At 41.3% G+C, this 21,155-nt stretch overlaps 2 protein-coding genes across 5 annotated transcripts; both read right to left on the bottom strand.

Moving 5' to 3' along the window:
• Positions 1–8,700: 8,700 nt before the first annotated feature.
• LOC112897921 lies at positions 8,701–9,449 on the bottom strand. The gene has a single exon (XM_025966325.1). It carries the CDS (start codon positions 9,152–9,154, stop codon positions 8,927–8,929), a length of 228 nt encoding a protein of 75 aa, XP_025822110.1. The 5' UTR covers positions 9,155–9,449; the 3' UTR covers positions 8,701–8,926.
• A 4,062-nt stretch (positions 9,450–13,511) lies between these two features.
• LOC112896693 (mannosyl-oligosaccharide 1,2-alpha-mannosidase MNS1-like) lies at positions 13,512–20,504 on the bottom strand. 4 transcript variants are annotated; one of them, XM_025964786.1, is made up of 16 exons: positions 20,394–20,504; positions 20,024–20,275; positions 19,572–19,619; positions 19,287–19,460; positions 19,053–19,165; positions 17,605–17,670; positions 17,282–17,453; positions 16,875–16,964; positions 15,883–16,010; positions 15,656–15,721; positions 15,437–15,542; positions 15,239–15,337; positions 14,533–14,613; positions 14,275–14,445; positions 14,001–14,187; positions 13,512–13,927 (listed from the first exon to the last, which is right to left on the bottom strand). In XM_025964786.1, exons 2-16 carry the CDS (start codon positions 20,186–20,188, stop codon positions 13,860–13,862), a joined length of 1,734 nt encoding a protein of 577 aa, XP_025820571.1. In that variant the 5' UTR covers positions 20,189–20,275; positions 20,394–20,504; the 3' UTR covers positions 13,512–13,859. The 4 variants fall into 4 exon arrangements, with proteins under 4 accessions (XP_025820571.1, XP_025820572.1, XP_025820573.1 ...); XM_025964787.1 differs by having other exon boundaries at positions 13,512–13,915; XM_025964788.1 differs by lacking the exon at positions 20,394–20,504 and having other exon boundaries at positions 19,287–19,455; positions 19,572–19,630; positions 20,024–20,161.
• Between the last annotated feature and the right edge of the window lie 651 nt (positions 20,505–21,155).

The raw sequence follows: 21,155 nt of genomic DNA, 5'->3' as shown, positions 1-21,155 counted from the left end.
AAAATTAGTTCAAATTGTAATTATTTTCTATAAACACGCAGAAATTCATTTAAACTATTGAAAATAGTAAACGAGTTCAAAAGTTTTTGAAACTTCTAAAAAACATCTTATATGTATTCTAATATATATATATAAATGAATTGATATACAGAAGAAAAGTGTTTTTGCACATTGCTTCGCAAGGTCCTTTCTCCATTTGTCTAAAAATGAAAACGGAAAAAATGCCTAGTATTGGGCTGAAACTACTTCGGATTCACATCTCATATTTGGCCCGTTTTAGCCCAGATTGAATTGCAGCATAGCTTAGACTGTCGGATCATGTGGATGGTTGAGATGCACCAAGCGTCGAATAAATGTACAAATCCCTCTTAGCTGAAACCCTAATCCTCCGTCACCTCGCCTCTCTCTCCCTGGCTCCCCTCCCTCCTTCAGATCTGCACGCCACTCCCCTTCCCAGGCCTATGGCTACTAGGCCTCCGTCGCCTACTACCAGGCCGCCGACCATAGGAGCGCGTGCCCGCATGTGCCCTGCACATGTGCGAAGGCCGACTGCCTCTTCATCACCTTGCGTCCACGTGCCGAAGCTCAAGGCGTGCCGCCTGCTCATTGTGGAGGAGATGGACAGCGGGGGCGGCTAAGGAGCTCCACGCCCACCTAACACGGGGGAGATCTGGCGGCGGCGGATCTCCCCACCTGGTGGCCACCGAGCGACCCTGCGACCAACGTGGTCCTCACCCCGCCCCCTCTCGCAATGCGTGTTAGGGGCCGAGCCGCCGAGGGGGCGCACGGGCGCTGCCAGCCTCGTAGACGCGCCCCTCTTTAGCAAGGCACGGTGCCGTGGCCGTGGGCTCCGCCGCTTCCGGTGTCGAGGCCTTCGAGCGCGTTCTTCGTATTCATGTGATGCTAGATTCATGTTGCGTTGTGGTTTTCTTCCCGCATCATTTCGGTTTTGTTCTGATAGATTGGTGTGATTGGTTCCCCAGGGAGGAGTTCAGTAGGAGTACAAGGAGAAGCAGCCTAATGTGAAGCAAGTTTCTATGGTAAGCGTTGGTTCCTCCGGGAATTCGATGCTGTGAGTTTGGTTTCTCACTTTTGAACCCTGTGCACTGTGTAGTTAGTTTTGATGCGCTCTCTGGTAGTTAGTTTCGATGGCATTATTTTGTACTGCAGTTCGGTCCTTATTTAATTATTTGTAGTAGTGTTTTAGATGCTCACATCTTTTGTCAGGTATGGAATTTCTGCTAATCATGTTAACTTCAATTCAGTAGCAGTAAGCTCTCTAGATCTATGGAATAAATGGCATCTTGAATAAATCTGTCCAGCTCTCTAGTTTAGTTCAGTTCATGGAATAAATGCCATCTTGTGACTTGGAAAACCTGTCAATTATTCATAGGAGATAAAACATATGGTTAATTTTTAACCAAATTCTGAAAAAAGATTGAACAACTTGCAGACTTTACATATTTTAATTTACTATCACATGTTATTTTCATGCAACTATATTTCTTCTAATGCCTTCCGCTTACTGAAGATTTGGATTTTGGAAGCATGTGGATTTTGGAAGTGCCATAGGGGTAGTGTCGTGGGGTTAGATCTGCCTATTGATCTCTGGATTCTGATTTGGATTTACTCTGGATTCTGATTTGGATTTAGGAACCACATCATTAAGTCTGAATTTGCTACTTTGTCCCAAAATTTCAGGGATGCATTTCAATAAAATATTTTTTAAATTATCGTGATGTTTTGTTAATTCTATTTCAACTATTTGCTTACTGAAGAGTGAAACTAAAGTTTCTTGATTTTGTATATTGACAATTGAAACTTTTGTGCATAAGTTTTCTGAACTTGTACCTAGACAGCTAGACGACCTTGATGTAAAATTGCAATTTCATCTGAATATTTGATTACCGGTTATCTACTGGTGCCTGCTGCTAGATGACCTTGTCTAATGTATCTTCTTCAAATTAATTTTCAGGTGTGGCAGGGACATTTGGTGTTCCGGACCCAGGGTCAGGTCAAGTCCATCTCAATTTTTTTACTTATTTGTTACTGTTTAAGAATGATACTAGGTTAATAGAGTGAAATCTTAAATATGCAAGTTGTAGTTCTACTGTTCACTAATGTCATATTGATTGCATTGGGCTACTCTGATGTTTTTATTGTGTTTTGATAGAACAAATAATTGAAACTGCTATGAGTAATTTTGTTATTGTATAATCTTTTTCGTTCAATGCCTACTTCCTAGTGTTTATGTCGTTGTTACCTTACAAAATCTCAAACCACTCAAGCTACATAGATGTTACCTTGTCTCTAACGTGGCCTCGATCATATTATTCTGTTGTATCGTCAACTTTGCATTCTTACAAACTTTACAAAATCTCAAACCACTCATTTTGACGTGTCCAGTTCTCTTCTCACTCTTGGGCTTTGGCTTTTGAATTTCAGGTTCAGATTTATTTGCCTCACGATCAACAGCTGATTCTTATTGCCAAAGTGGGCCTTAGGTGTCCGTGCTTCCTGTGCACAAATGTCTATGTCTTATGAAATGTTGAACCGAAAGCTTATGATGTTGTATGTATGTGATGTCATGCTAGTTCAGCACTTCTGTTCATTCTATCATCAAAGTAGTAGCTCTGTACATTCTGTTGATTCTGGAACTTTTGGGAGTAGAGTACATTTCAGTTGAGTTGATAAATTTTGTATGTCTTGTGGGCTGAATTGATCATTCTGATAAAATGGACTGAATTTCTCGTGGGCTTGTATGATGGGCTGTGTAGTTGGTTTCAATCTGAGTGGAAATATAGTGGCCTGAAAATGGCCCATCTTAGTTGCCCAGTTCTAAAATGGGCTCATTAACAAGTGAGCCACACTCTCTCAAAAAAGTGTGCCACGTCAGCTGCCACATCAGCTCCCACATTGGCATCCACATCAGCAAAAGTTGCCATATCAGCATCCATGTCACCATCCATGTCAGCAGCCACATCACCTGATTATTCAATCCGTGATGAAATTTGTGACGTTTATTTTCGTCACAAACACTGGACCCGGGCTGGGCTGCGTGGGCTCAAAGCCAATCTATGACAGTTAAGAAACGTCACGGATTGCATCAATTTGCGATGATTATAGAAAAACATCGATCGATTTAATCTGTGACGCTCAATCCATGATGTTTTCTGAAACCGTCTTAGACACTGTTTTATGATAAATTTTCAGTGATCTATGATAAAATTGTTCTGTCATAGATTAAATGATTTTTTGTAATTCTTGCTAATAAAGTCATGAAAACTGCAGGAGGAATGACACACAAGCTCGACCTCCACTGCTCCATAACACGCACCACCTCCAGGTAGCGCTAGTGTCCACACCACAGCGTTGCCCCATCTATCACCAAGGGGGCGCCATCGCACGCACCGCCAATAGCTAAAAGGTCGCTTATTATTATCAGTTACATACGGCAATGCATGTCACTCTCTATGTGTTTTTGGTTCTACTCTCTTGACTGGTTCATGAGCTGTAAGTATATAGTGATTGTTTGCCTGGTTGCCGGTCCAATTATAGGCAAAGAAAAGGACCAGGATTTTGGCTAGCTAGCTACTGATGTGCATCTTCTGACCTTTTTCCAGATTTCTAACCATACAAACACCTCCTGTACTTGTCTGGTTTGTTCATCTTTATTTCTATCAACCGAGTTATATATATATATATATATATATATATATATATATATATATATATATATATATATATGTATAAAGTTATCACTCAATGCAAAAGATTGTGACAAAATTCTCATAATAAGCTAGGCAAAGTATATGTGGCGATCAGTCATCACAAATCTTGCATAGACTTTGCAAAGGAAAAATGCTATATACCTATCGTCCCAACAAGATGACACTAGAACAGGATTGGGGTCGATGAGCTACTGCATCCATTGATTTAACTTTATCAGTCCACTGAACAGGTTCTGTGTTACTTTTGGGTCATCTCACCAATCATTTGGCTTCTATTCCAATGGTTTTTTTCATGACTGTCATCACCAGTGATAGTTGTCGGTGTCTCCCAGTTCGTTCGTTGGTATATCTTCTTCCTCTCCCATCCTGTTTACCGGGTCGGTTGCCCTGGCCTGATCTGGTTGGTTGGTTAGTTGAGCTCTCAAGGGAGAGGAGGGGTGGAGAGAGAGAGAGAGTCTCCTCGGGGGTTTCTAATTCAGACGGCTCCTGGCAATCGATCAGACAACCCCCGCTGTCCCACTTTTCCTTTCCTATCTCTTTTGTCGTTTTCCGTTATACTAGCCGGTTCCCCTCCTGTCCGCACGCTTGACCCCTCACGCAGTAACGCATCTGAGTGCTCCGTGCTGCCGCACACTGTCTACGTGGACACCGTGATCCCATTCTCTTTTATCATTCAATGCAAAAAGCTATATGAACAAAATATAACACAAACTTATATAAACATAAATTATATGCAAAGTATTTGTGAAAAACATTTTAAAAGTTGTACAGCAAAAGAGATTTTATTTTTTTGAAATAAAAAAAGATTGTATATAAACTTATATACAATATCTATATAACCGCATAATTTATGTTCCAAATTTCTCTTCATAAGTTGTGCATAAAAGGCAAAACATTATGTGCATAAAATGTGTGACAAAAACATTATGTGCATAAGTTGTACGATAACAAAATTTAGGCTCATAAGCTGTGCATAAATGTTTGGACAAAAGATTATGATAAAAAGTTATGAGAAAAAATTTAAGATAGAAAGATTCGGATAAAATAAAAAATAAAAAACATGCTTGCGGCCGGGGAATCCGTTCGCGCACCCACGTCCAGGATGCCGGAGTCAACGACTTCCTTTCATCTTGAAAACAATTCGAACTTTTCAAATTGAATCTCAAACTAAGGGCATGTTCCAATCCACTAAAACTAATAATTAGCTGCTAATTTTAGCTGAGAAAATTAGAACGGGCCAACTAATAGCCTAGCTAATTATTAGTTGGATACCAGCTAACCATTAGTTTATTAGCTGGTCCAACCTAGCTAAAACCAACTAAAAACGCACTAATGACCCAAATACCCTTCCACCTCCTCTTTCCCGAAACCTTTCTGGCCCTCACTCCCGACGCCCGCGCGTACAGAACCGCCGCCACCGATCCCGCCCGGCCAACTTTGGCTTCTGATCCCTCACGTCGCGCGCCGCCGGAGCCCTAGGTCTGTCCTGCCGGTGTTCGCGTTCGCGCGGTAGGGATCCGCGCTCGGCTGGCCGGCATCCGCACTCGCCCGCCGCCGGGCCCTCTTGCTCGGCCGTTCTTCGGTCCTTGGCAGGCGTCCGCGGCCGCCCGGCATCGGTGGTCTCCCGTCCGCTTGCCCGCACGTCCCTAGTCGCGCCTCCTCCGGTGCTGGGAGGTAGCCCCGGCCCTTTGCCTCGCTGGCTGCCTGCTGCAGCGCCGCTGTACCTGCTGCTCCCTGCTATTACTTCAAGGTGAGCCCAGAAATGTGCGGTAGTCAAGCTGGAAGCTTTTGCATCTAGATTAATTGTTGAATGGCTGTTCGATTATTAATCTGGAGGTTTCTAGGCTGGTTGGTAGTTTCTCCCTCACCATTCTTTTATTGGTTTTGAGCTCCATATGTGCATGGTGATGGAGAGTAGGGGTCGTCTGAATTTTAGTAGTGCATATAAACTGAAATTATGATACTGTTCTAGGTCACTTGTCTAACTTGTACTGTACTTGTCTTATTTATATATGCTGATTACATGTTTGACCTCCACCAGATCGACATGGAGTTCTTCCAGAACGACGACGATGAGTACCGCACAAGTCCTATCACGCCCTCCTCCACCCGCATCAATAGAGACCTCTTCTCGGATGATGCACCATCAGATCTTCGATTCCCTTCACCGCGATCTGGCCGAGTGGAGCGATTCGACCTCAACTCTGACGGCACCGAGTTCCCCAACATTGCATCATACCAAGAGCTTCTTCAGTCGCAGCCTAATGCAAACAATAGTCTTGATACTTCAGTTGCTAATGGTGGTAGGGGCCGTGGTCGTTCTCGGTCAGTCGACACAGGGCGTGGCACAGCAGGCAGAGGGTTCCGTGTTCCACGAATGGCCAGTGCAGTTCCTAGAGGTGGTGGTGGAGCACGTGGTGGCTCCTCCTCTCGTGGACATGGTGTACCTCGTCCTCCTACAGGCTCCTTGGCGTTGGATATTATTGATAAAATGATGAAAATAAATAATAAACCAGCAGGGGTAAGAAGGATATTTACCTCTTGAAAACAAACTATTAGCTACAAGTTTCAAACACCCCTCAGCTAATAGTTAGCCAGCTTATAATTAGTCAGCTAATCCAGCTAACAATTTATTAGCCAGCTAACTATTAGCTCTAATGGATTGGAACAGGCCCTAAATAAATACCTCAACAGTTTTGGGGATAATTTGAAACCAGAGGCGGTTCTAACGAGAGTTCTACCCGTAGCATCATCTACATTCACTATCCAAAGATAAGTAAAATGTTGTCAGCAAAATGAGCACCGAAACGCCATAGCATTGTAGCTTGGTGGAAACATCATCAATTCGAGACAAGAAAACAGTGCAAGCAACCTAGTGTCACTTTAAGCACTTTCGGCAAAAAGGGATGCACTCGCTTTATCCACATGAAAAAAAGGAGAGATTGGCAAGGCCTACACAAGGAAAAGGGAGGAAGTCTAAGATAGGTAATGCACTCCTCATCCAAGAAGCAGTCACAAGTATGGCTAGCTTAGCCAATGAATATGTTTCCAAGGAAGAGGGGAAAATTTTATCGACCAACAAGTGATGTAGCTTATGATTGCTTGTGGTGCCGGTTATGAGACCAATGAACACTACATTGTCTATTTGTCTCTAAATTGTTTGTGAAGGAGGAGCAACTGGAGATGTTTATGACCTTACCTAGTAACAAGGTAAGGTTCAATCGGCTGAGGAGGAATATAAAGACAAATATGCAAAGTAGAATTGAATCTCAGTGACTATGCACTCACTAGTACAGAAACAGCCTCTTGTTCTCGTTGGGAACCCATTTTAGTCCCAGTTTCTCAACCGGGGACTAAGGGGTCACTAACGCTAAAAAAATTATATGGTGTGTGAGACTTGAACCTGAGACCTCTCATCTTAAGCATACCTTACTTATCACCCCACCTACACAGTGACACAGTGCATGTAACTCTAATTAAGATGCTTTTCTTTTGAACTAACCCGTAAATGACCCTTTAGTCCCGGTTTGTGACACCAACCGGGACTAAAGACTAAAGATCCCTCCCGCCCCTAGCCGTTGAACCTGCGACTAATGTCTACATTAGTCCCGAGTCCAACATTGGCCGGGACATATATCAAAGATGAAAGACCCATTCTGTATTAGTGACTACTACCACTTGTATCCTGCAGTAGTTTCATTTCCTATGTTTCATTTCTTTTTTTATTTGTTTTGATTCAAAGCTCATTTGTGAGCATGCACTGTTTTGGATTGTAACCCATATTTATTTTATTTAAGGACCATTTGGAACCAATTCGTTATGTTGTATGCATGTTATCTCATTGTGCACTTTCAAACTTATTTGTGTACAGATGTTTTCATAATTTCATACATGAGCATGCAAGTGATGATGTGGACTTTGCTAATTTCAATCGAGATCCTAAGTATGTGCCTACTAGTGTCCCGGAAAGGTACAAATATGATGTGTCTCAACATGCCTCCGATGGATCAACTTTGGAATCAAGCTTTATGACTATGGACACATTCCATAATAATATGTTCGTATTTTAATATTTTTGTGGTCATTTTATTTCATATGTATGGTGAAAATAGTTGTAATTATTTCACTTCTCTCAATAATGGTACAGTTAATCAAACCCAAGGGCAAGAATGATAATCCACTCTTAAAACCCTCTTCTCTGGTGATGGAGGCACCCTTCTAGCTTAACATCCCATCCAAACAACTCTAATTCCATTTGAAACATGCTGCATGCTCCAGCTGGAGTTTTGGAGTGGAGCATAAAAAGATGGAGTGATGGTAAACAGGGCCTAGATTGGCAGGTACACGCTTGTAGTCCTTTGTTTTTCTCTCTCTCTGCCGTTAATACAATGTTAAATCAGTACTAAACTCACTAAAAAAATCAGTTCCTAGGTTTCCTAGATCATGCATATAGAATCCATTATGATCACGTGGGTCAATCTAAACCGTTCATATACCTACTCTATACCATTGCCAATTTGCCCCCACCAATCTAAAATGGATTGGCTCTACTCCCTGGCCATGTAATGAAAAAGGCTTTCAATAATAACCTGAGGGTATGATTTGGGTCTTGTGTCTTTACAAAGATAATGGCTTTCTTTCATCTTGTAAATATTTCGAATTTTTCAAATGAATTCAAAATAACTGAATATCTATGCAATTTTGCGGATCAATTTGAAACCATTGTCGGTTCCACCGAAAAGTCCACCCTCAGTATCATCTACAATTCTACATTCAGTATGCGAACGTAAGTAAAATGTCGTCGTCAAAAAAAAAAAGAGACATCGGAGCATTGTAGCTTGAGGGAAACATGGTCAATTTGAGGCAAGAAAGCAGTGCAAGCAACCTAATCATGTAACTCTAAGCGCTTTCGACAAAAATGGAAATGAATGTTCGGTCACGCACTTTATCCACATGGAAAAAGGAGAGGGAAGAAAAGGACGGCCATGATGAAACCATGAGAAAGTACATGAATGGAACTAACATATCAAAACAGAAGAGCAAAGAGAAACTAGAAAGCTAATTTAAACATGAAGATCGACTCAAGATCAACAGATGGATTGCACAGCTACTCCTAATCTAGTACTGATGATTTGCCCTTCTAATTAGGACAAGCTCGCTAGGTAATCTCGGCATGGGGATGGGAGTAGGTGGAGCTAGGCGTGGGTGGAGAGCGCGGCGAGGCTGCGGCGGCAGCGCGCGCAGGAGAACTTGCGCTTGTTCTTGACGCACAGCGGCAGGCAGCAGAGCACCCGGCGCACGCTCTCCACGTCCGTGGCCACCACCGCGCCGCCGCACCGCGGGCACGCCCCCGGCGCCTTCTGCTCCCCCATCACCGTCTCCTCCTCCAGCCCGCAGCACGCCGCCGCCATTGCCGCCGCCATCCTTGCTACCCTCTGTATCTCTCTCAACTAGCAAGTTCGTTTCTTGAGGTGGATGCTGGGAGAGAGGAGGTGTTCAGGGAAGAAGATGAGATAGATTTTAGCTGGGAGAAGAGAACGAAGAGGCGAATGTGCCGAGCGAGCTGAGGACAAGTAGCCAGGCACAAGCAGGAAGACAAGCAAGATCGCAGGAAGGAGGCGCTGGTCATGTGAGGAGGTGTGCAGCGTGTGTTGCCGCCCCCTTCTTACTACCCGGCCGCTACTCTCCAACCCTTTTTGTTGGTTTGACCCTGCTCGACCGGCGTGTCGCTGCCTCGCACAGCACGCGCGCGCTACAGTGCTTGCAGATTCGTGGCATCCAGGTGTAGGATATATCCACAAATGGATAGGCCCATGGATGAATGGATCAGCGGTGAGTACTTTTTGGGTTTGGGGAAAGCCATATGGGGAACATCCTATGTACTATATATATATTAGTGCACTTGCCACCACTTGGAAAGGGTAGTAGGTGATTTGTGTTTGATTATTGGACCAGTAGTGGCCCTTTGTTTTGCCTAAAAAAGCAGTTTTTATGTGTATATGCATGACCTCTAGGTAGGATAATGGCAAAGCTCAATGACTTTTCTGCAACAACCTGCCTGCTTTATTAGTTTGTGTTGTACTCGATCCATGTATGGTTGTTAAAGCAGTGCTTGATTTGGCCAGACATTGATTTCTGTTCAACAATATGGTTGGAACGTCTCGATGGTATAATTGACTATTTAATTTAGTTTGTTGGTTTGCTTACAAAAGGAAGAGGGAGGTTTGGGTGTAATTGATTATCTGAGAGTGCAAAATGAGGCCCTTCTTCTTAAGCATCTACACAAATTCTCCAACAAGGAAGACTTACCTTGGGTCAATTTAGTTTGGGAAAACTATTACAGGAATGGCAAGTTACCTAACTCGACAAAGAAAGGTTTTTTTTGGTGGCGTGATATTCGGAAACTTTTAGATTCTTACAAGGCATGGCTTGCCCATCTATAAAATCAGGCTCTTCAACCTATCGCTGGGATGATTTGTGGAATGGCAGGATTCCAAAGCTACACTTCCCTGAACTCTATTCTTTCACAAGAGCCAAAAGCATCACTCTACAGAAAGCCAGGTTTTTGCCACACCTGCATACAATCTTTCACATCCCTTTATCAGATGAAGCTTTCCCACAATTCTTGCAGTTACAGAATTTGTTGGCAAACTTAACCTCCACTGATGAAAATGACCATTGGACATATATCTGGGGTCAGACTTCTCATGCTGTAAAGCTTATAAGCATATGAAAGGTCACTTTGAAGTACATGCTCCATATTCAAGAGATCTTCTCAGGCGCAGAAACATGGTCCTCGATGACTATACCTGTGCTGTCTGTAAATCAGGTTCCATGGAAACTCTGAATCATCTCTTTTTGCAATGCAACTTTGCTGCACAATGCTGGGCAACACTGAATCTAGTCCGTAATGTGGAATCGGACCCCTTCAATATTCTGGAAACCTTCAAAACAAGACTGCATGTCCCATTCTTCATGGAGATAATAATCTTGATGCGTTGGAGTATATGGATGGCTAGGAATGGCCTTATTTTTGAAGATTAGAGTGCCAACAATTCAGAGTACTTTAGACTTCTTCAGGACAAATTTTGCAATGGTTATCCATCGTGCAAAATCAAATTATGTTCAAACAATGTCTATTTGGCTAGAAAATTTCGCTCCTTAACTAGTACCTCTTGTACTGCTTGTAAACTCTTTTTATTAATATAACATATCCAGTAGGGGATCCCCTCCTGTTTCATAAAAAAAAGCAACCAACCGTTCTTCTACTAAGCAAGCATGCGCCTTCAACTAACTGAAGAAGCACATGGTTGATTTCTTGGATTTAAGAAAAAATGATTGCGTTGATACATGTTCATCTTACCTAATTGCTCCATCCTAAATTATAGATCGTTTTGAATTTTCTAAATATATAGTTTTAACGATGTATTTATACGTAATTTATATTTAGATGCGTATCGAATTCTATGTATCTAGCTACAAAAACCAAGACGATCTATAATTTGAAATGGAGGGAGTAGCTGTTAGTTTAATTTGTACTATAGATATCCCCAGTTGTCCACAGGTGTCTAGTGTTTATGGTTTGAAAGCAACAGCTAACTAAACTTTTGGTGGATTTCCTTGCTCTTTCCACCAGTCAAATCAGTACAGTAGGCTTTATTTGGATAAAATGGGTATGCCTGCATTTCCTTCTTTTTCATATTGCAAGTTTTTTTGGGGATGTGAAAACGATAGGAGGTAGGGGAATATGTGCAAATCAGCCGAGGTCTAGCTGCATGTATGGAATATTCACACAAGGTGCCAGCGCTGTGTGCGTTTTGTGGGTTTTCTGCGGGTGAAAGGGAGAGGAGAAAGGGAAATCTTTATCCTCATCTACTGATCGGTTGATGATTATTGGAACTAAGCTAGCTTGGAGGCAGCAACACGCAAGACTTAAATCTTTATCCTCATCATTAATTATTGTGACTTGAATAGATTTCAGTAAACTTGAAGCTGCCAAAAGGCAAGATTCAAGCTAAAGTAAGCAAAGATTAAATCATGGTGTAAGGTTAAAAAAAAAGGTTGACAAATCATAGTTTGGAGGAACAGTTCAAAACAGGCTTTAAGAATTGTCTCCAAAATCTCAACTGAATTTTGCACCTCAAGCCGCGGTTCCCATTTGCTTGCTGCCACCAAGTGCAAATTTGCTGTCATTTTGGCTGTGGGCATTACTATTTACATGTTCGTGAGCCTACCTCTATGAAATGTGGTATGGCTATCTAATACACCCTCTGCTCTTAAATAAATTAGCTTGTTCGAAATATTATTAATATTTAAGAATGAAAGGAGTATATATACTATCAGATTCATGTTCGTCTTATGAGTCACCTATTAAATGATCAGCTCATGCTCCGGTCCACGTCACTATCATCACGAAAGTCATTTGTTTATCCATTGGTGGAACAATTTCAAAGGCTCTGCCTGTAGAGATTGGTTTCCTTGTGGAAAGAGAAATTTGATAATGTGACGGTATATAGGATAGCATTGCTAGCTAACATTATTATCCTTTTTTTTGGCTCTCTTATAGATAGCTTGTATACTATAGTGAAAAAAAAATCAGAAATGTAGCCGGTAACCGCATCCAACAAGAAGATTTGAGCTAGCTATTTGATGGCTGACTAGGCTCGGTACCTGACGTGAGAGAGAGAGCAGCAAAAAATTAACTCACTAGCGCTTTGTTCGTCGCTAGAGAGAAGCTCAAGAATCGAGGATGCATGTACCGAGCAGCTTGCATGCAGTTGTGGGGAGTGTAGATGGAGAGTAAATTTATAGATCCTATAGAAGGAGTGAGAATATATAAGGATAAAAGAAATCTTGTTATTTAGATGACGTGGAATCCTTGTAGCTAGAACTATTGGAGGCGCCTGCTACGCGATGAAGCTACGCCATTGGACCATCTGACAGTCAGGGTCCAGATGGCAGGTTGCGACCAGCGACGGCCTGCAGCGCCGTACCGCTCCTCGAGATTCGGACCTAGGCACGAGGTCCCCCACACGTGCTCTCGCTACTCTCGCAGCGGCTGTTCAGTCAGTCGGCACGTGCCTAGGCCGGGCCTAGGCTGTCCATGGGTTGCTGTACAGCAGGAGCGGAGAGCTCACGGGCCGCAAGATGATCGCAAGCCTGCAGAAACTAGGCCCGCATGCCGTCGTGCAGGTGGCAGTTCGAAACAGGGTAGTTGTAGAGCCTGTAGGAATGATGGCGCAACGGAGCAGGGGGAAAAAAATGTCAGGAATCACTGAAACGTATAGAGATGCTTGACATGAGAGTAACCAATGATTTTAGAACTTCCATCCTTGAGGAGGTACGGCATCTCGTCTTCTTGAACTTTGGCGTGCCCCACGTAAGGCCTTGTCTAGATGCCTTCAAAATTCCAACTTTTTACACTCTCTCTCCATCACATCAATTTTAGGACACATACATGGAGCAGTAAATATATGTAAAAAAATAACTAATTGCACAGTTTAATTGTACATCACGAGACGAATCTTTTAAACCTAGTTAGTCCATAATTAGATAAAATTTGTCAAATACAAACGAAAGTGCTACAGTAGTACTGTTGCAAGTTGCTTGCAATCTAAACAGACCCTAAGTTTCGTGGATTCAAACTTCAGCTACAACTAAACGATTCAAGAAATCAACGCAACTAACAAACGTCTGCCACTTCAGCATTGCTTGTACCTTTAACTTCCCAAGTGTTGCCACTTGCATCGGAGGTCACTACATATTTTACACTGTTCAGAAGGTAGCCAAAGCAAAAATCTCTCTCGACATACAAACGTTGCATCTGTATCAGTCCTGGCATAACACAAAATACAGAGAGCATATGCTTTCCTGCTAGTACACATGTCCAAGTTGGTGGTCATATAGCATGACCTAGCTGTAATTCTACACACATGAAAATGGAAATAGCATACGGCAAAATAAATCTCTGCTATAATGTAAAAACCAGAGACTCCGCATTTCTGTACTTTACTGTGCCACAAGGTCACCATCCAAACTATACCACCAAATTCTACCTCTAGTTTCATCCAGACCTGTGCCCTGATGCTGCCAAAGTGTGACATTCGCCATTTCAATCCTGAACTTCCATCAAGGCGGATCTCCTTTGTCGTGCCGGTATAGATCAGATGGCATGAGCAAAAGCCCTGTACTTTGCACTAGTTGAATTCTATTCAGGTTTTCCATGCTTCCTTCCAAGTGGCTGGATCACATAGTCAGCGATATCCTTACCTTCTGCATCACCCGAACTGCCCTCATTGCCATGTCTTGTGACTATTTTCAGTGGGTGGGCTTCAGTGTTGAAGACCCACTCATCGAAGGAGATAAAAGATGGCGGGGAGAACAGCAAGTACAGATACTTGAGTGTCTCTGCCAGGAAGAAGCTCTGCATCATGTCATCTTTTGTACCAGTATTCACCTAAAGACCCAAATATTTCAACAAGGTTTATATAAAGTTAGAACATTTGATATGATGGAAACTATATTGGTGATGATGAGAACTCACATCTTTCAGACCAACATATCCAGATTCTATACGGGAGTTCTTCTCAAATGCTTGGAATATGTCCCAGCCCCAATCTTGGTATGTTTTATTCCCAGTTAGGCGCCACAAATACATGAGTGACTCAATAGTCTCTGGTCTAAGGATGTTCCATGATGTGCCCACGACCATGTCCTACGGTAGGAAAACCAATAGCATCCTATTATGTGAAGTGCACAGGGCAAGATAAACATAAAAGAATTATGCAGGCTGTAAGGAAACCTGTCCGCCATGGAAATAATAGTTTTCTCCAGCCAATTTTGTTGGAGTTGATTGGTAGAAGTTATAACAGGTCCATGCAAGCTACATCAAAGAGAGTATGAAGAAAAGGCAAATAAGAACATGAAATTCGGAGAGAATAAAGTCTGTAAAAGAAACAAGTTCTGCATAAAATGGGAATCTTACTAGCCACCTCAGGTAATTTTGCCTAATATGGGCCTCACTGGTTTGTGGTCACTGTTTTCTGGTAAATAATTTGTCCAGTATAATCATCGTGCAATTATCATGGTAGTATACTTTGAGCAGTAGAATACAGTATATACACTACTAACATCTTTAGCAGGCTAACTCAGTATAAAGCTGACAGCAGTAGTTGCATTGCATTACATTCATCTAAAAAATAAAAAAAATTTGGTGAACCCTCTAAGGTCTAAGCTCAAGGCACTGCATCGTCCTAGATCAATTTTAGGAGCTTTTTTACAGGTAGAAGTAAACTGATACTGACAGGAGTTGCAGTAACAGAATGATTAGGAACAGTGATATGAAGAGGCAAAAGGCTCCTATGGCAAAAAGAAGAAAAGCAGAGAGAAATATGTCGGATTGTATGGCAAAATTTGTAGTATAATATGCAAAGTTCCAATTAGAACCGTTCCAAATATGCCAATAAAAATTCAGGATAAAATGCATATAGTGATGAAAGCAAGATCACCTCTTCTGCAAGATTCATAATTTTCTCTGCTTTTTCCGGGCTATAGCCTGATGCTCCCAATGCCAGCATACCAGGCACAAAGCATGCAAGTTCATCCATCTGTTCTAGTTATATAGGCTGAACAAATCAGAATTTCAGAGACACATAAGATAACTATTAAGAACAACCCAGACACCCAGTGACTAGGAGACTCTTAACCTTCTCAGATAATGAATCACCATTCTTCTCACACACATAGTAGAAGTTAGAAGAAGTTTTCCTTGTCAAACCTAACAGGCCTTCCATTGATGTTTCCCACATTTGCCTATGATAGCAATGGTACAAAACATGGTTGCACAAGTCAGAATTTGTAAAACTTCGACCAACATAACTGATAATAAACTATCTGAATCCAGGATGATCATATAAATATTAAACCTGTAATGTTTGACACTTTCAGTTTTGTTACCCTGTATCCAGACCTTGAGCAAGTATTCATAAAAACTGCGACATGCATAAGGTAGTTAGATATAAAACCAACTCCACACTAATCTAGTTAGAAAATGTGAAACTGCCTAGATATAAAAGAAATATGCAAAGCAGAAGTTCAAGTTTTTCAAAATATATAGAACGATAACAAGGAGTTGAGACAAATGATTATATACCTATCCCCCATAGCACCAAATGTGATCTTTGAGTACGATTTCACAGCCCCTGAATGAGGATTTATATTAATAGGAAGCAAGCCATCACTGGGGAATATTTTCTGAAATTGCCTGATTACATTCTCCACCTAAAGTTTGAAAAAGCTCCCAATGAAATTTCCATAATAAGATTAATAAGAGCCGTGATGATTATTAGGCATATCGACCGAATTACAATAAATGAAAAACGTAGGTCACATAAACACTAGTTGAGAACCATCATCAGTTAGTGTTTACACTATGCACGGAGTAACTGTACTGTTTGTTGTACAATTCAATGAAATGATGGCAGTGGCATGCGTATCTAGCCAAGTGTTACAAAACTGTGTAGATGGAAAATATAGCCTGAGAAACTTCCATGTATAAATATGATTGTTGGTATACAATCGGTAAGCTAAAGCTGAAACAACATAAAACATATGATCGTGCCATCTTTTGTTGTTTGGTGTGCTTGATACAGATGTCAATGTTCATTGGCTGCTTAGGGCTTAGGCCTGAGAGTTGTTGCATAACCAGTAATTGGAAAAAGGGTAATGGGGCAGAGGATGGCTGTACTAGAATTTTGAAGAGTACAAGAAAACAGTTTCTTACTGGCTTGATTCAATCTATTGCACAGCTGACACTTGTATATAGTACTAAATGACCAATACGTTCAGAGGCCAACATAACTTAATTGACCCCTAATTTAACTTGAATTAATTGGACTCATCCTCTTTCCAAATGTACTAGCCAAACTGGCTTGCACTCCAGCTCCATCTGTACCAATTCCTGATGTGAGTAACACTCAGCAATACAAGACCATGAATACAGTATCTGACCACAATGTCTATCATCATGTCCTTCATAATAGGTATTAGTACTTTTACTGCAACTAGCAAGAACAAAATGAAGAAACTAAGCACGATTCTTATGCTTTGCCTGTACAAAACAGATGTCATGGCAGTGTAAAAAACCTTTTGCTGATACTTTTGATCTCCAGTCCTCTGAGATAAGGCTATAAATTCAAGTTGTTCTGTGCCTGAATCTGCAAGTATACTGTTGCCCTGTAAAATAGGTGAAATTAATTTATCCACCTAAAATCCAAAAAGGTAAGATGAAATTCCATAACTAAATGATAACATCAGTTACTAATAAGATTGGTACAACAAGTAAATTTGAATAAATGAAAATATTTACAATAAAGAGAAACTCAGAAAGAAAAGCATTAACTTACACCAGGTATGAAAAAGCATATTTAAAGCAATGGTGAAAAAACAATTATAATTGCTATTTTTTCTCGAACGAACAATTATAATTGCTATTACAATGCAGTTCTTATAAACTACTACAGCAGTGGGAAAATGGAAAAGTAGTGCCTTACACCATTCCATCCTGGATTACTAGCTTTGCCTTCAGCTAGGTTGATTCTATTGTATGGGATACCAGATGATGTATCCCAGGCAGGTAACAGTCGATCAGTGATGTCTCTTGCCTTCTCAAGAAATATTTTATCAGCTGACAAATCATACGCACTGAGGAGACCTCCAACAACTCTGAATATAAATCAACAAGGGTACAAGCTTCGACAAATTAATAACACAAGTTAGTCACCCCAAAATAAATATACAATCACACTAAGATCCAAAGGCAAAAGATTATGGAGACAAATTTGCTTCGTAATCCTTGTTGTTTCAAACACATCACCTTATTGTTGTTTCAAACACACTTGCTTCGTAATCCTTGTCGAATTCTAATGATTCAGCAACCCAGCTGTCATCACCAAGAGATCCTGGTTAGACTAGAAATATGTGATAACTGATAAGTAACATAACATGCGAGTGTTGCCTACTTTCAATAATCAATGCATGCACATACTGGCAGGGGACATTGACATATGCCCATATGTACTTATTTTAGAGTTATGCCCATAATTACTGACCATTATAGAAGTGAATAATGGTAACATTTGGCCCAATACTAAATTAAATGCAAGGATGCATAACACAATAGAGTACTGCAGCATTTAGAGTGTCCTGTTCCGTGAAGGGAGATTTATGCGTGGCCTGCAAAGGTCACAATCCATAAGAATACTACTGAAAAACTATAAGGCAGTAGGACCCTAAGATTGATATCATTTACATAATTAGTTTTATCAAATAGTGCAAAAAGAAGCATAATACTTTGCACCATGTGAACAGTTGGTCAAGAGGCTGATAACTTTCTAGATGTTTGTGAATATAATGGCCTGGAATGTTTGTGATCACACTTTGCACTACAGCAATCTGATATGCCTAAAACAAGCAACAGAGTTAGACTACTGAATAAAAATGAAAGAGATGGTAAAAAAAAAAACTCAGCCCCCTGGGGGAAAAGACCTCCCCGGCTCCCCCTGATGCATTGGACATAGGAGAAGACCCACTACAAGGGCTGAGAAAGGTCCCAAAGGCCAGCAGCCCAGAACGCGATCGTGTATAACTCTGAAAGCCATTACACAGTGAGGGACCTCTTTTTATGCGAAAACTGAGGGTTCAAGAGCTGGTCGGTAGCCTCCCAACTGGAGGATCAACCACCGTGCTATGCGCACATTCACAATGAAAGAGATGATATACCAGATCAAAACTCAACAAGAAATTATTTGTCCAGTCCAAGGAAGATGCAGAAAGTGCATACATTAATCCACTTTGCAAAATCTGTATTCTTGAATCCTGCAGTTAAAATTCAATCGGAATGCAATGCAGCAGCTGTAGAGTAAATGACTAGGTCTTAAAATCTTCACGCACAGTACCACATACAATATTGGTTGTCTTACCCATCCAAGCAAGTGATAACCAATAACCCCTAATGTTGGCAAGGTTATGTGTTGGGAACTTGGATACCCCTAAAGACATTGTTTGCATGGAGAACTCTCGAACAAGCAGAGAAAGTATTTCCAGTGAGCAGAACTTGCTTAGCTGTACCACATGTTGGGCCAGCAAAAAACTTATATTCTAGTATAATTCATGGGTAAAATGACAATGTTGTACCAAAAAGACGAAGCGTAACATACTTAGCCATGCTGAAAAGATTAAAACCCAATCTAATTTCCTGTCCATGGACGAGATGAAGGTGTGTTCTGTTTATAGTTATAAATGGCAGGAATAAAAGGAGCTTACTCTCTAGCCTTCTTGAATTCCTCTTTCAATCCCATTATATATAATGTATCAAGTGAGTCCACAAGAGTAGCTCCAAGACCACCAAAAGTATTGACACCATTCTTTGATTGCGGCTGGACAATTGAGGAGTACAAAAAGGAAAAAAAAAAGGAAAATTAGAATAATTTAAAAAGCTCATTTGAGTAGAACATAAAAGGAAGCAGATATCCGAGTAAGTACAAATGAAAAAAAAACCTGGAGCTCATCCTGTCCCCACGCATACTTTACATATGAGTTCCAAGCGTGAAGCATAGCTTCCTTAACCTTTTCTCTCCTCGCATTATTGACAGGGTCAACTTCTAGATGATGTTTCTTGATGATGTTTTCAATATTTGGATTTTCATCCAGATAGATTCCCGCCATTCTTAACTACATAAAAGTGGCATCAGACTAAAAGGGTTGAACTCACAACAAAAGAGTTGATATAATTCACTCATAAAGCGCACGTCAATTTGTAACTAAATGCGCACACATATGTACCTGGTCATACAACCGATTTACCTCCTCATCCAACCGGGATATCTCAGCCTGAAAGCAAACTAAAAGACCATAACTATCATTCCAAATAGACATTGGCAAGTTCACATGTTTCTACATTTCACTGCATAATGGGAAGAAATGGTAACACAGGACTATGCATTACTTCACTCCAAAGCACCATGTATAAAAATAATGCAACTGTACAACCGCTGATGAAACAGAAGATCATGCTAATTGAAATTATGATCAGTCAATGCCAAATATACACCCTAGTGAGTCTCCAACCAACAAAAGTCCAATCTTTAACCAATGCCTTCACCTATCAGTAAGCCTTTCGCGTTTCAGGTACCATAGAGCTAGGCTGGTTCCCGTGCTAGCTGAGCTAGCACGGGAACCAGCCAGATCCCCACCGGTAAAGCTCGGATCGGGTTGGGCGCGGGCATCATCCGCACCTCGTAGTCGCGGACGAGGGAGAGGCGGTTCCAGGAGGCGAAAGTGGCGGCGACGAAGCCGACGATGAGGAGGGCGAGGCGCGTCGGCCGCTTGAGGTAGTACCACGGGCTCAGATGGCGCCACGCCCTGGACGACGACGACGACGACTGCGACCGCCGGCCCATGGGTGGGCCGGTCCACGGGGATCGCCGGGACGCTGCCTTGCCGCCTCCGGCGAAATTGGGAGCCGAAAGGTGCCGGACTTCCTCCGCCTGGACGGAAAATCGTGATGCGATAATGATGTACTAAGTAATTTCCGCTCAAATTACTGCAATAGCTACGAAAAGAAAATGAGAAAATGAAATAAAATTAGTTGATGACACTGCTCACTTGAGAGTGATAGTGGCAAAATATACTGGAAGGAAGGGAAGAAACAATTTGGGACCAAAACAACAGGAGGACAATGGTCAATATTGAGAGAGATTTTATCCGTTCGCTCTTCAATAGGTATACTTTTCTTGCCAATTTTCAAATTAGGTTTGCAGTTAATTTATTCACCCGATTATCCTTGCTAATGAAAATACTTTAACAATAGTATAAAAAATGACATGTCATAGCAAATCTGGGCATCATGGGCCTAACCATGGGGCATGGGCCGAGGATTAGGAGTGCTCTGTTCAACGGACTAAAGGTGGTATCCAATCTTCGGATGCTAATTAGGAGGACTAAATATAAAATAATTATAAAACTAATTATATAGATGGAGGCTAAGCCGCGATATCCTCGTAATCCATCATTAGCATATATCTTTAGTGTAGCACCATATTATCAAATTATGATGCTTAATAGATTCGTCTCACAAATTAGTCTCCATCTATGCAATTAGTTTTGTAATTACAAATTAATCTCCATTTATACAATTAATTTTGTAATTAGTTTATATTTAATACTTCTAACTAGTAATCAAATATTTAATATAACAGGAATCAAAGTTTAGTTTCTGTGACCAAACACCCATTAGCTGCTTAGGCCAAGCCCTCCCTGCCAAGTAGACTAAGCATGATATAGCATCTCGAAAACCCTTCCTGTTACCCAAAGAGCTGAAAGTCTCAAACTTTGACAAGATTTGAAGTCAAGCTAGACAGAACACTC

Source organism: Panicum hallii, chromosome 6 (genome assembly GCF_002211085.1).
Source record: "Panicum hallii strain FIL2 chromosome 6, PHallii_v3.1, whole genome shotgun sequence".
Lineage (NCBI taxonomy): Eukaryota > Viridiplantae > Streptophyta > Magnoliopsida > Poales > Poaceae > Panicum > Panicum hallii.
The sequence above is the reverse complement of the archived record's forward strand: the minus strand, read 5'-3'. Positions and strand labels throughout refer to the sequence as shown.